Below are 13,916 nucleotides of genomic sequence, written 5' to 3' on the forward strand. Positions count from 1 at the left end.
AACTGTCCTAGAGCTCCCTACTTCTTCTGAACCAGCCAAAGTTGCTCTCACATATCTCAGGGGCTTTGCACTTAAATGTTTCTTATGCTTGAAATGCTTTTGCACCTCATCTTTATGTAGCTAACTTTTCATCGAATTTCAGCTTAAATAGCCCCTGAGGCACCTTAATTGTCCAGTAACTATTGTATCAGCCTGTTTCCTCAGAGCCCCTAACACTATTTCATGTGTTCAGACTATGTCCAGTGCTGTTTAAAGCAGAGACGTTTTATTTTGATCACTGCTCTTTAGTTTGCACTCAAGACTGTTCCCGGTTCTTGACAGGTGCTCAGTAATAACTGATTAATGAGCAGAGGTTGAAGAGATGGCTCGTCTGTTAAGAGTATGTGCTGCTATTCCAGAGGACCCCAGTCCAGTTTCCAGCACCCACGTTGGGCAGACACAACCTCCTGTAACTCCAGCTCCAGGAAATCTGGCGCCTTTCTTCTGGCCGCGGCTGTCTGTCTCTGTCTCTGTCTCGTCTCTCGTCTCTCTCCTCTCTCTTTAAAAGAACAGCAGCTGGAGAGATGGCTTGGTGGTTACAAATGCATATTCCTGCTGGGGACCTGAGTTCGATTTCCAGCTCCCACGACGGGCAGCTCACAAGTGGTTAACTCCAGCTCCAGGGCCAAAACCTGCTTCTGGCATCCGTGGGCACCCACACTCACATACACATACCCACACACGGACATATAATTAAAACAAAATAAATCTTTTAAAAAAAAAAAGTTAACACAAAATCTGAGATGTTTCTAACAACCAAGTGAAGAGACGAATGAATGAATATACCACTGTAGGAGTCTGGTAAGAGATCTAGGCAGGAAACAAAATATTAGAAGTCCCAATGAGAGCACGGTTTACTGACGGAGAGCGGGGCTAGCAAAGAGCCTTGCGCTGAGCAATCCCACTCAGGGAGTCCTTGGAGGAGGGAAACAGGCCTTTGGGACAGGTTTGTCCCTGGCACCATCCATCCTCCACCGGCCTCCGCCCACCGGGCCCTCACGCACCTCTGGCGGATCCATCCTGCGGGGCCGCCACCCTCTTAGTGAGGGGCGTACGTTTGGGTCCGCCGATCTGTGTCTGCAGCCCGTATGAGAACTGCGGCGGGTCGTTCCAGCCGCGTTCCTTGTTGCCTGTGAAGGCGAGGGGATGTGTGAAGCGAGACCGGGAACATAACGGAGGTTACATTGGGGCTGGGGGTCGGGGGGATCAGAGGGTCCGCACCGAGTGCCCCCAGCCCGCTGGCAGCGCTCACCCGGCTTCACATACAGCTCCGCCATCTCCACTTCCGCACTGCCAACAGGGCAGCACGTCATTTCCGGGGCGGCAACTAACGCGAGCTGGCCGGAATCACGGCCGGCGCAATCTCGCTGGCCAGAGGTCTGGGAGGTGGCATGGCAGATCCTCTAGGATCTGCCTCCAGGGCCTTTTACTAACCCCTTAATAGACCAAGGCTCTGGATAATGATCTGGGGGCCCTCAGGAACGAATTCAAACACACTAAGTCTGCTCTCCCAGTGCCCTTTGTGACCTAGCCAGGTCGACCTCTGGAGTCTCACCTGTCTGTGGACTGTCCTGAACGATCTCTACACTCATTGTCTCTAGGCTTGCTAACAACTCAGTACCTAGATATGTCAACTCCAGAATTTTTTTTGAAATGCCTTAGACAAGGTTGTGTCTCACCTGAGCTCCCACAACCCTCTGGTAGTTCCTGGTTGAACTACCGTGGTATCTTATATCTTTTTTGATTTGGTCACTTTCCCTCTAAAAGTCTCAGAAGAAATCCTGACAAGTGTAGTATCTGGCACAGAAACTACTTCAGAAATGTTTGTTGAATGAAGTCAAATCTCCATTACAGTCATACTTTCAGTGACTACAGGCAGTCACCAACACCAAGCACACACCTCACATAGGTCAGTGTCCCCCACCCCTATCCCAGATCCAATATACTCACAACTAGTGAGGTCACTAAGGGATTTTTATTTGCACAGATTTTGCTATAAAGTGTTGCTGAGGTAGAGCCAATTGTCCAGGGCTGGACAGGGGCAAGGAACAAAAGGATTCAAGGAAAGGGGAGCCAGGGGCCTAAGTTATAGTGCAAGGCCTCTCAATCATCCATATAAACAATAAACAGGGCAATAAATACAGGGCAGGCAAGGATCAGGGCCAGGCAAAAAGGTGAGAGGCTACAGGCCCCTGGGGAATGGAGGGGTATAGAGTCTAGGGTATGAATTCAGAGCCTCCTTCTCCAGCCCTCTAAGATCAATTTAGGACATATGGAGGAGAGAGGGTTTCAGCCTGAAGGCATCAAGAAAAGAGAAAACACCCCGCTTTCGAGGAGCTGCTCCAGCACCCCCAACCCCTCCTTTGAGTAGGGGGAGAGGTAGGGGACCGCCTGGGGAGTCCATGGAGCTGGTCCGCTTGAGCCGCAGGCGGGCACGGGCCTGGGCACCCCAGGCCTTGCCCCGAGCTGCAGAGGCCACCAGACACTTCTGGTACTGAACCTAGGGAGAAGGGTAATGTGAGGATACAGCTTTCTGCCCCTGGACACCCTGAAAGTTTCTGCAGGGCAGGCAACTGGCCAAGGATTGTGACACAATGTCAGCAGTCATTTCTGCAGTCCCTATAGCATTCCCAGGTAGCTCAACAGCAAAAACATAAAACATGACATTTACTGAGCATTTAAGGAAAGCTAGACACTGTTAAGTGCTTTGTATGACCATTTAATTTAAGCTGGTAATTTATGAGGTGTTATTTTCCCCATTTTGCAAATGAAGATATCAAGATTCCAAGATAATGATTTGTCCAAGATCTCACAAATAGAAGATGGTGGAACTGGTATTCAAATGTAATTCTGTCCAGCTGCAAAGTCTGCCCTCTTAACTACAGCTCCTACTATGGGACCTCTCCTCATCTCTTACTACTCTGGACAAGTCTCTGGCAAAGCAGATTCTCTAGTGAAGTCTATAATCCAAATCCATTCCCAATACAACTTCCCCAGTCAAACTCTCATTTACTCAAAATGGGTAATAATTAGCCTTCCTGCCTTCTGTTGTGTCCTCCAAATCTTTTTACCCACACTGGAGCTTACTTTAGTGGATAAAACCCCAAAATTTTACCTTACTGTCCTGCTCAAAGCCCTTCAAGGGCTCCCTGGGCCTCAGGTTAACCTATAAGTTCCTGGTTTCTGTCATTTTTCTTTGTTCTCATCTATCACCACATCCTCTCTTACAGGCCACATACACCATGTTCTTTCAGATACTCTAATCCACTAACATCTCTCTCTCCTGAGTGTCTCTGTGCTTGGTATACTTGTCCTACTTCTCTTTACCTGGTACACTTCCTTTTTTGTTTTTTCCTATCACCTGCTACAGGTAGCCTTTCTGGCCCCCTGAGGGAGCATCTCTAGCATCAAGTGGTGCATGACTTATTTCTGGTGTGTTTCACTCTATTCTAAATGTTCTGTGAAAGCAAAGGCTGTGCCTTCTAATGAATTCCCAGAATTTAAGTATAGTGGTTAGCCTTGTAGGTACTCATTTGTTGAATGAATAAGTGAATTGAACTAATGTAGCTTAAGCAGCCTACATTCAAATGTCCACATACATCAAGAAAGAAGTTGAATCAGACAAATAGGAAAAAAAATACCCACTCTGTACAACTCCAGTTGCATGCTGAAAAGGTGTGTGTGTTTGTTTGTGTGTGTGTGTTTGTGTGTGTGTGTGTGTCTGCGTGTGTATATGTCACTTGGTGTCAGCACTCCTCATACTTTTAGAAAAACAAATATAGCAATTACTATGTCAAATTCCCTGGACTTTATTTTTATTTTTTAATATTTTATTATCGTTTATGTGTATGTATGTATTGCCTGCATGTAGGTAAATGCACCTGTGTTGTGCAATGCTCGCAGAAGACAGAAGAGGCTGTTGGATCCCCTGGAACTGGAGTTATGGACAGTTGTTAGCTGCCACATGGGTGCTGGGATTAGAACCCAGGTCTTCTGCAAGAACAGTGTTCTTAACCACTGAGCCATCTCTCCAGCCCCAAATTCCCTGGACTTTAAATATGGGTAATTAAACCAAAACTTAGAAACCAGATATTTATAAACCAGATTTGGCCCTGAGATCATTGGGTTGTGATTTATGGTGAAGCTGCTGATCCTGAGCTTAGTCTGCAGTAGCGAGAAGTTGCAGGGCAACTCCCCACTCCCATTCCATCCCTAACTTACCATACAGGCAGCCTGCACAGCTTCAGAGAGTCCCCCAGCATGAGGCTGGCACCAGAAGGCTGCACATTGGAAGCTCTGACAGCCAAGGTCGGCAATGAGGCCAAAGGTGTGTGGATCACGGCCAACACCAATAAAAGTCACAAGGCGCACAGGGCACTGCCACAGTGGCTCCTCCTCTGCACCAGCCTCTGCCTGCCCACACAAAGCCTAGTCACTAGAAGGCTGAGCAATAGTCAGACCCATTACTTCCACCACCAAGACACACACACACACACACACACACACACACACACACACTTCAACATGCCTGCTCACCTTCCACAGCCCCCAACTTCACCCTCTTCTGGTACCTGAATGGAATGTGCAGTCATGAGAGAGTCAGATACACTGAGCATGGCAGGGACCCAGGTATTCCGGTCTCTCCGGGCAGTGAGAGTGCCAATGGCCTCATTCAGCACATCCATACCTAGGGAGACATGCACATTGTGGTGTCTGGCTTGGAAAAAGAGTCTGCAGGGAGTTTCTAGGACACTTTTACTGATGTGGGATTCAGAGAGCTGGGAGGAGAATAGCTGGGCCTGGTCATGTGAGGACTCTGAGACATGGTACAGTACAGATCTTGCATCACCCACCTTCCCTTTTCCTTATGCACCCTGCCTCCTCCAGCCCCCTTAGTCCTTACCCATGGCTTTGGTGACTGGCAGGATCCCCATGTACAATGCCTCGTACCTCTGAGCAGCCTGGCTCACTGCATCCAGCAGCTCCACTGAAATATATACACCAAACAGGCACAGAAACTCTAAATAACCCTTTTCCACCCTTTTTTTTCAGGGGGGTGGGGTAGGGGGTAAGGAGACAGGGCTTCACTATGTAGCTAGTTCTGGCTGGCCTAGAATTTGCTCTGTAGACCAGGTTGGCCTTAAATTTCTGCCAGTCTTCCTACTTCTGCCTCCCAAGTACTGGGATTATAGGTATGCCACACCATGCCCAGCTTCCTCTCCCTTTCGAATGTGCCAGGATTCAAGCCAGAGCAGTTGTTAGTAAAAGAAAGTCCACAGATGTGCCTCCAAATCACTGCTAAATAACCAGGAAACCTACTCCTTGACTACTCCTATCTTTCACCAAAGCAGCCTAATGCTGCAATGCAAGGCCCTCCCCATACCTTGCCTTGGGAGGTCTTCAGGGGAAATGGGGTCTGGAGAGCAGCAAGCGGCATCACCACTGACTCCTCGCTCTGACAAAATCTAAAATACAATGCAACCAGCGTGAGACGCACAGAAGGAAAGGGAAATCAGGGTAAGGGGCCAATACCACCCTGGCCCAACTCCCTTAGAGGCTTTAGCCCCAGCTCCATACCCATATTCCCTGGGCCTCACCTGAGCACAGAGGCCCTGTAGGGCACTTGCAATGGCCTTTGCAGGGACATCACAATGAAACACGTGGCACTTCAACATACAGCTGTCTTTGTCACCCGCCACAAAAGCAAAGTCCCTGATGGGGCAGAGATGTAGCTGTTTAGAAGTAGGGGCCTACTAAGTATCTGTAAGAGGCTTCTAAAGTTAGGCTAGGGATATGGCACAGTTGGAGTAGGGAGGTCAGGGCTAGGGCTCCCAGTACCTGGTTGGCACTTACCTGTCACTATTCCAGAAGCATGTGGGAGCACAGGAGAAAAGTCAGCCCAGCCTCTCAGACTCCCCTATCTGTCCCTGCTGAGCTGGGCCCACTGGGCCCACCCACCCCAACCAGGGCTGGACCAGGCATGGAAGGTAGTGCTGGGTTCACGTCAGAGGATCTGTGTCCAAGGGGTCAAGTACCAGGGATCAGCATCAGTGGGGATCACAGCCTGCAAGGGAGAAGGGGGAAGCAACTCTCGACTTGGGAGATGCAGAAGTCCTTACCGGCCCTTAGAGCTGCCCACACCCCATACACGGATGTGCACCAGAGGCTGACAGTGGATCATACTGTGGTCCAAGGGATTCACCAGGCACATAGCATCTTTCTTCAGGATCATCAGCATGTTCTGCCCCTGTCAAAGACCGAGGGTTGGCCCAGAGACCAGATAAAGGTGGCAATCATGGGGGAAAAAAAAAAAAATTAAGAGAAATGACTACGGTGGGGCCATAGGCTAAACCCCTTGGGGGACTAGACAACTTACCTCACCCCAGGCACCATCTGAGGGCTGGCTCCGGTTGCGAGTCTGGGCCAACTGCTGGATACAGTTATTGACAGCAATACTGCTCTTCCCTGGTGCTAAGTCCTCCTCAGGTACCTCTACCCAGCCCAGAGAGCGGACTGCAAAGCACTGACAAGTTGGGAGAAAGGACAGGAGAGACTAGGAGTGGAGTGGCAGGTGACACAGACTCCACTCATATAAACTCTGGTAGTCCTGTTTCACCCCTGATCTTCCCCTTGCCATCTCCCAATGTCCTAGGCTGGCCCTCAGATCCAATCACTACCTTAGCTCCTGGCTCCAGGTTCTGGACATAGGAATCTTCACCATACCAGTTCACAGAGTTACTGGAACAAAGAGCAGAGCTGGTAAAAGGATCACAGTTCCTATACTGGGGCAATGATGAGGCCTAGCCTACTTGATCAAGCAAAGAATGAGGGACAAGACCCAAAATATAGTAAATTAACAAAATGTAGTTTAAAATTTGAAGGGCTGGAAAGATGGCTCAGCGGTTAAGAACACTGGTTGTTCTTGCAGAAGACCCAGGTTCCAAACCCAGCACCCACATGACAGCTAACAACTGTCCATAACTCCAGTTCCATGGGATCTGACAGCCTCTTCTGTCCTCTCAGGCACTGCATGACATGGGTACACTTATCTACATGTAGGCAATATACTCATACACACAAAATAAAAATAATAAAATATTTAAAAAAATAAAATTTGAAGAAAATTCAGGACACAAGACACAGGCATAAGCTAAAAGTCATAAATACAGCTCTGAATAAAAAAATGTAGACCAAAGGCCCAAGCTGGAACAAGAGATTCTAAAACACTGGATAGGAACCCCAACAGAAACCAAACCAATGGAAAGATTTACTAGAACTTGATAGGTCAGGACAGAGACCACATAACATACTGCTAATGATGATAACTTAGAATAAGAGACAAAATTCAAAATACTGAAAGTCAAGAACATGGGACAAAGCTAAGTACAAAAAATAAAGCCCCAAAGGGACAGAGTCCGGAATCACAGTTTAAAAGCAAATTGTGGGTCAGTAGACTGTTTCTTTTAGTGTTACAGGAACCCCAAGCCTTTCATTTAGCCTGGATCATCCCTGTTACCTCCGGTTCAGTGAGCTGTCCAGGGTGGAGAAGGATCTTCCCTTGGGGGGTCGCAGTTCCCAAATCCCCTCCGTCCCCTGTGGAGTGGGGTTTAGTCAGTATAGCAGCAGGCCTAGGTCCACATATGACCCCAGGACCCTTCTTCATATTCTACCTACCGCTCCTGGGTCCTCTGCACCTCCTAGTTCCCAGGTTGGGCGCTGCCACTGGGTGCTGCCGCTGGGTACATGCCAATAATAAGTACCTGCAGCATCACGGATCTTTCTCCAGCCAGGCGGCAGGCCTGTCTCTCCTTCCAGACTTTGGTCCCCCCACAAGTCATCTATAGGAACAAGGGATTGATTGGAGAAGGGGAGTATATTATTCGTGAGTTCCCTATCATAAACCTCCATCCCAGAGGAGATAGTCCCAAACCTAGCGCTCCAAACTCTCCAGGCTTAAAGACACCACATGCAAAGATCAAGGTTCACTTATCCGGTTCCTCATTCCTGAGGCATAGCCCCCATCACCCTATGTTTGAGCCTCGGATAGCCTTCTTATTCCCTCATCTCCCCTCAGCTTCTGGTCCTCCCAAGCGGCCCTCGGTGCACACCGTCGCAGTTGACCAGGATGATGGCCAACATGTAGTCCTTGCCCAGCATAGCCCTGCCGCGTCCCGGCCGGCGTTTGCCCGCGCGCACTCTGTGCCCAGCGCGCCCTCCGGAGCTGCAGCGCCTACAAGCCTCTGTGCCAGGCACTGACCGGCTAACCCGCACTGTACAGGCACTGCGCGGGACAGGGGCCGGCCTACGGGAGGGAAGAGGCGGGCCAGAGCGGCAGGGCCCGCGCGGTGCTGGGTCCCTGAGTTCGTGCGTGTGAGGGAGGCGCGCCCTCACTAGCAAACTCGTTAGCACCACTCGACAATTAGGAGTTCCTTGGATGGCGGAAGACCGGCGAAAACAGCGGACTCTAAGCATCAGCGCGCAAATGACATCATCGCGCCAGAAATTAGATCATCACGCCCGAATCATATGCGCGCGCACACCCTGGGACGGGAGGAATGGGTCATATGTAAGGTTCTGTCTGGACAGACCCCCCCCCCCCCCCCCAGTTCGTCCGGCCCCCCCCCCCCCCCCCCCCAAGGCTCAGCATCTAAGAAAACGCCCCGCCTTTTCCCGAAATGCCCCGGAAGTGCCTCTGCCCTTGTAAAGATGGAAGTAGCGCTTGACATGTGGGAGGCGGAGCTGCGCCTGCGCAACAAGTTCGGCGGGGAAGATGGCGGATGACAAGGTGAGTGAAAGGGGGTAATTCTCTGTTGGTGTGTTCTTCACGTTCCGTGACCCTTTTAGTTCTAGGCAGAGGCTACAGGGGTACCCCTTGTTTTCTCTGGGATTCTTGTCAACTGCCTCAACAGTAGGGGACTTTAGGCCAGCACGGTGGAGACGGGGATCCCGCAGGCATACCCTTCCAGAGTGTGCCTAGTGACTAGCACACATTCAAACACGTTCCTTCTGAAACACTAGTCACTCTGCCTGGTTCCCTAGCCCCCGAAATCTCCCTTGCAGAGACAGCGTTTCCAGTCCACATGCACATTTACACCACCCTCATTCACACATTGCTCACACATTGAATTTCATACTTACATGCGGCCATTTAGTCTTTTACTAATACCCTTGCTATCGTTCTCTCACATATCCAGGTATTCTCGTTCAGTTTGGGATGGGATGGCATTGGCAAAAATCGGGTTAACCTCAAATTGTCCAGGGAACTTCTTCCACCTATCTACTGCTGGTCTGGAAGCCCAACATCACCCCAGATTTACTAAGTGCTTGCCAGTCTCTATATCAGGCACTGGGACACAGCAGTTAAGGCAGACTGGTGGCCATTTTCAGAGAGCTCACACTTCAGTCAATAGTACTTCCTTGGTAAACCAGGAAGTTCCTCCTGCCTCCCTACACATTGCTTGCTATATGATACTGTACACATTACAAGTTACTGGTGTAGGCCTGGAGTCGTGGTACACACCTTTAATCCCAGCATTCAGGAGGACGGGGCAGGCAAGTCTCTGTGAATTCCAGGCCAGCTATGGCTTTGCAGTAAGACCCTATCTCAAAAAAACAAACAAAAACAGTTAATGGTTTATATTCCATGTGCCACCTCCTCTCTGGCCCCTGTGTGATCTCTTTGCTTTTCAGGGTCTTTCTTCTTTTACCACTGTTATCTCAGGAAGGTTTCCCTAGGAAGAGATTTCTCTGGCTCTCCCCATCATACTTCTCACAGCTCCCCCAGTTCCTAGCGTCTAATAAAACTGAGTAGGGGGTGAGTCTGGATCAAGTCTGCTGGAGCCAGTCTCTCCCTTGTCCTAGGATTCTCTGCCAAAACTTAAGGACCTGACATTTCTCAAGAACCAGCTGGAGCACCTGCAGCAGCGTGTGGAAGACGAAGTCAACAGTGGTGTGGGCCAGGTAAGGGCTGGCCTAACTTGCTCTTGAGAATGTTGAATAGATGACAAAGTTTTATTTAGTAAATGGACATTGAGGCCCAGTCCTCGTTACCCCAAGAAAAGTTTCCCTGAGAAAATAGCACTTGAGCTGGCCATAGTGGCACATACCTGTAATCAATTGGGGCAAGTTCAAAGCCAGCCTGGTCTACATAGTAAATTGTAAGCCAGCCAGGGCTACATAAAGAAGCCTTGTCTCAGAAACACCAGTGGGAGTGGGGAAGGAAGAAAATAGCACATGAACTGAGATCTTAAATAGGGTTTAATTAGATGAAGTTGGGGGGAAGGGGAAATGAATGTTCCAGGAACACTATAAACAAAGACTTGGTGATGGTAAGTAGTGTTATGAACTTGATAGGGGAAGATAGTCAGTTTGTCTGCAGTTATTAGAGACCATGCTGGAAAACGAGGCTGGAGAAACAGGGAGGGCTCAGATTCCTCAGGGGCTTCTCTGGCATTCTGGAAGAAGAGTCTAGTTAGAGCCTTTAATCCTAGGATTCTGATACTGTATGAATGGGCTCACAAGTTCTTTTTTCTGGCTCCAGAACTTTGAAATAATCTTTGGAGAAAAGACCACAGCTGCTCACAATGAGGAGGAGCAGTTGAGGGACTGCTCTGAGCCCAGCTTGAATCAGTACCTAGGCAGAGAAGGGGAGAGTCCACCTGACTTCCCTTCTGTGTTTTTCTCTGCAGGATGGCTCACTCTTGTCCTCACCATTCTTCAAGGGATTCCTGGCTGGCTATGTGGTGGCCAAACTGAGGGCATCAGCAGTATTGGGCTTTGCAGTAGGCACTTGTACTGGCATCTATGCAGCTCAGGCATATGCTGTGCCCAACGTGGAAAAGACATTGAAGGAATACTTTCGGTCACTACGAAAGGGGCCTGACTAGGCCTAATGGGGAAGGCAGGATGAGCATCTCAGGCCTGCAGGTGGAGGCCCTTTCATCCCAGACGCTCTGTCTGACTTTCTCTGCTGTCAGTTGTTTGTTGCCTCCACCTGTCCTGCCATTTTCATCCTTGCTTTTCTTCCTGCAGAGAGTGGACAGTGGCTTGTTGGCCTGCGCCCTGGACTCCTTCCCTCCCTAGTTCTATGGGATTGACCCCAAGATTGTGGATCACAAGCCCCTTCTTCCCTCACTATGGAGTGTGAGGCTGACTCATTTCCTCAGTAATCTCTCTGGTGATTTACCACAGCCCCTCCCTTGATTTCCCCCAAATCTGCCCCAATCTCTTTGCCCTTTGCTAACTATGAAGGCCACCCAGGGTCTGGTGTAGGCCATGAGTGTAGAGGATGGGGGTATGCCAGGCCTGGCCTCTCCCAGGCAGGCTCGCTGGACTCTGATGCTACTTCTGTCCACTGCCATGTATGGTGCCCATGCACCACTGTTAGCATTGTGCCATGTGGGTGGTCAAGTGCCCTTCCGACCCTCCTCAGCTGTATTGCTCACTGAGCTGACCAAGCTACTGTTGTCTGCCTTCTCCCTCCTGGTAGGCTGGCAAGCATGGCCCCAGGGCACCCCACCCTGGCGCCAGGCTGCACCTTTTGCACTATCAGCCTTGCTTTATGGCGTCAACAACAACCTGGTGATCTATCTACAGCGTTACATGGACCCCAGCACCTACCAGGTGCTGAGCAATCTCAAGATTGGAAGCACAGCTCTGTTCTACTGCCTCTGCCTCCGGCATCGCCTCTCGGCTCGCCAGGGATTGTCACTGCTGCTGCTGATGGCTGCAGGGGCCTGTTATGCATCAGGTGGCCTTCAGGACCCTATGAACACCCTTCCTGGACACCCCCCAGCAGCTGCTGTGAGCCCCATGCCCTTGCATATCACTCCACTGGGACTGCTGCTTCTCATCTTCTACTGCCTCATCTCTGGCTTGTCATCCGTATACACAGAGCTGATTATGAAGCGACAGCGGCTGCCCTTGGCACTTCAGAACCTCTTCCTCTACACTTTTGGGGTGATCCTGAACCTCGGTCTGCATGCAGGCAGTGGCCCAGGCCCAGGCCTTCTAGAGGGCTTCTCAGGATGGGCAGCACTGGTGGTGCTGAGCCAAGCAGTAAATGGACTGCTCATGTCAGCTGTCATGAAGCACGGCAGCAGCATCACACGCCTCTTCGTCGTGTCCTGCTCATTGGTGGTCAATGCTGTTCTTTCAGCAGTGCTGCTGCGACTGCAGCTCACAGCTGCCTTCTTCCTGGCCACACTGCTCATTGGCCTGGCTGTGCGCTTGTACTATGGCAGACCCTAGGTCCCTGACCACCTCCCCTCTCATTTCTGACTATGTAGGTGAGGTGCCACCACCAGGGCCACCTCCTAGGCCTCTCCCCCACTCTTCCCCCAGCAACCCTGTAAACAAGTGCCTTGTGAGAAGAACTAGGACAGCCAACTAGTCTTTGGGGGTTTAGGTGGGTGAGAAGTTCCTCTAGGAGGCATAGAGCGAGAGCTTGGTTAAAGAAACTCTTAACTCTAGCCAGGCATGATGGTGCACACCTTTAATCTCAGCACTTGGGAGGCAGAGGCAGGTTGATCTCAGTTCAAGTTGGAGTACCAATAATACCCAGGCCTGAGAAACCCATCCTTAAGGAAAGTTCTGTCTGCCTCATCCTGCATGAATATGGTTACTTCAAGTGGAGTGTGGGTGACAGCTCTTTCCTTGCCTGCTATGGTCACTCCAGCAGACTCCCTGCTCCTAAGCCTAGCACTGGCTGCTCCAACCCAGTGTGACTTCCATATAAGGGATGCTTAGTCCCTACTGTCATGCAGAAAGACCCAGTTGTCACAAATTATATAGCTATCAACTAGGTGACTCTTCCAAGCTCCCCCAACTCCAGCAGTGCCTGGAGATGTCCCTTGCCCCTTCCACAGTACTGCTCCCCTCAGCCAGCCTTATTCTGGAAAGCCCAGAGGGGGCTGGGGCTTGACTCATCTCAGGGAACACTGCCCCTGGGTCCTGGCTTAAGCCTACACTCCTGACCCTTTTGCTCACCCCAAGGGCCCTGTTGAAGCCCGCTGCCACCTCTAAGGTATCCTTCCCACTCTGGGTCTTGCCCCTGCCTCATAGTGTCCCAGCTTCCAGCAGCCTAGGAAAGCTCTGCAGAGTATCTTGGGACCAGGCACAAAAAAAATTCTATAGCTCAATCAGTGTCTACATTAGCAATAAGGTCTTGATAAAGTGTTCTAGGGTATAGGGTGCTTCTTACAACCATTGACAGTTGTCCTGTGTCTTCTGTGGTACATGGCTCCCCTCAACCATAATTTCCCCCTATTTTTGAGTAACATCTACACCAGGAGAAAATGTTTTCTCACAGCTATTGGCAGTGGCATTTGGTTTGGGAGCTCCAGGGGGTTGGGACTATTCCTTGACCAGTTATGGTGGGGCACATCTACAATCCCAATACTCTAGAAGGTGGACACAAGAGCTCATGTTCAAGGCCAATCTGAGCTACTTAATGAGACCCTGTCTCAAAAAAAAACTTGGAGAGGGGTAAGGTAGTGTACACTTGTAACCCCAATACTTGAGATATGGAGGCAGAAGGGTCAAGAGTGAAAGGTTAGCCTGAGCTACAGTAGACTGTCTCAAAGAAACAAAGGGCTGGGGTGGTAGCTCAAGAGTGGAGCACTTGCCTCGGTTCAATTCCCAATATTGAAAATTACTAAAAAAAAAAAAAAAAATCCTTGAGCTCTGGGGACTATAGAGAGTGTCTTGGGACTAAAAAATACTCTGCCCAGCACAATAAACTAGGCTAGAAAACTCTTCAGACGACAAATATCTTTTGTTTAGTTTTTTTTTTAATGTGTGTGAGTATTGCCTGCATGTATGTAGTGCACCTGTGTTGTACGATACCCGCAGAGGTCAGAGAGTGTTGGATCCCCTGG

At 50.0% G+C, this 13,916-nt stretch overlaps 4 protein-coding genes across 5 annotated transcripts in view; 2 read left to right on the top strand and 2 right to left on the bottom strand.

The window, feature by feature from the left end:
• The window catches only part of Sra1 (steroid receptor RNA activator 1), a 5,148-nt gene extending 3,746 nt beyond the window's left edge, over positions 1–1,402 (bottom strand). Inside the window, exons 1-2 of the mRNA XM_008835467.3 lie at positions 1,292–1,402; positions 1,044–1,169 (exon numbers count right to left, since the gene is read on the bottom strand). Coding sequence (XP_008833689.1) covers positions 1,044–1,169; positions 1,292–1,352 — 187 coding nt within the window. The 5' untranslated portion in view covers positions 1,353–1,402. The remainder of the gene's footprint in view (positions 1–1,043; positions 1,170–1,291) is intronic.
• Positions 1,403–1,995: 593 nt separating this feature from the next.
• Positions 1,996–8,606, bottom strand: Apbb3 (amyloid beta precursor protein binding family B member 3). 2 transcript variants are annotated; one of them, XM_008835468.2, is made up of 13 exons: positions 8,148–8,606; positions 7,714–7,877; positions 7,556–7,632; positions 6,717–6,777; positions 6,416–6,562; positions 6,159–6,286; positions 5,893–5,898; positions 5,637–5,751; positions 5,423–5,504; positions 4,943–5,026; positions 4,611–4,726; positions 4,261–4,452; positions 1,996–2,539 (listed from the first exon to the last, which is right to left on the bottom strand). In XM_008835468.2, the coding sequence occupies exons 1-13, from the start codon at positions 8,509–8,511 to the stop codon at positions 2,303–2,305; spliced, it is 1,773 nt and encodes a 590-aa protein (XP_008833690.1). In that variant the 5' UTR covers positions 8,512–8,606; the 3' UTR covers positions 1,996–2,302. The 2 variants fall into 2 exon arrangements, with proteins under 2 accessions (XP_008833690.1, XP_008833691.1); XM_008835469.2 differs by lacking the exon at positions 5,893–5,898.
• Positions 8,607–8,726: 120 nt separating this feature from the next.
• On the top strand, positions 8,727–10,961 carry LOC115066766 (SLC35A4 upstream open reading frame protein). Its single transcript, XM_029564666.1, has 3 exons — positions 8,727–8,824; positions 9,901–9,999; positions 10,728–10,961. Exons 1-3 carry the CDS (start codon positions 8,810–8,812, stop codon positions 10,923–10,925), a joined length of 312 nt encoding a protein of 103 aa, XP_029420526.1. The 5' UTR covers positions 8,727–8,809; the 3' UTR covers positions 10,926–10,961.
• A 324-nt stretch (positions 10,962–11,285) lies between these two features.
• Slc35a4 (solute carrier family 35 member A4) lies at positions 11,286–13,794 on the top strand. The gene has a single exon (XM_008835471.3). The coding sequence runs from the start codon at positions 11,314–11,316 to the stop codon at positions 12,286–12,288; it is 975 nt and encodes a 324-aa protein (XP_008833693.1). The 5' UTR covers positions 11,286–11,313; the 3' UTR covers positions 12,289–13,794.
• Positions 13,795–13,916: the final 122 nt, after the last annotated feature.

This window comes from Nannospalax galili, unplaced genomic scaffold (genome assembly GCF_000622305.1).
Source record: "Nannospalax galili isolate Female #2095 unplaced genomic scaffold, S.galili_v1.0 scaffold1077, whole genome shotgun sequence".
Taxonomy (NCBI): domain Eukaryota; kingdom Metazoa; phylum Chordata; class Mammalia; order Rodentia; family Spalacidae; genus Nannospalax; species Nannospalax galili.

Excerpts from the sequence above, each read along its gene's own strand:
- Slc35a4 (XM_008835471.3), top strand. The coding sequence starts at position 11,314 with ATGAGTGTAGAGGATGGGGGTATGCCAGGCCTGGCCTCTCCCAGGCAG.
- LOC115066766 (XM_029564666.1), top strand. Across the intron at positions 10,000-10,727 it reads TCAACAGTGGTGTGGGCCAG|GATGGCTCACTCTTGTCCTC; the intron begins GTAAGGGCTGGC and ends TTTTCTCTGCAG.
- Apbb3 (XM_008835468.2), bottom strand. The coding sequence starts at position 8,511 with ATGCTTAGAGTCCGCTGTTTTCGCCGGTCTTCCGCCATCCAAGGAACT. Across the intron at positions 5,505-5,636 it reads TACAGGGCCTCTGTGCTCAG|ATTTTGTCAGAGCGAGGAGT; the intron begins GTGAGGCCCAGG and ends ATTGTATTTTAG. Across the intron at positions 2,540-4,260 it reads CTGTGCAGGCTGCCTGTATG|GTTCAGTACCAGAAGTGTCT; the intron begins GTAAGTTAGGGA and ends CCTTCTCCCTAG.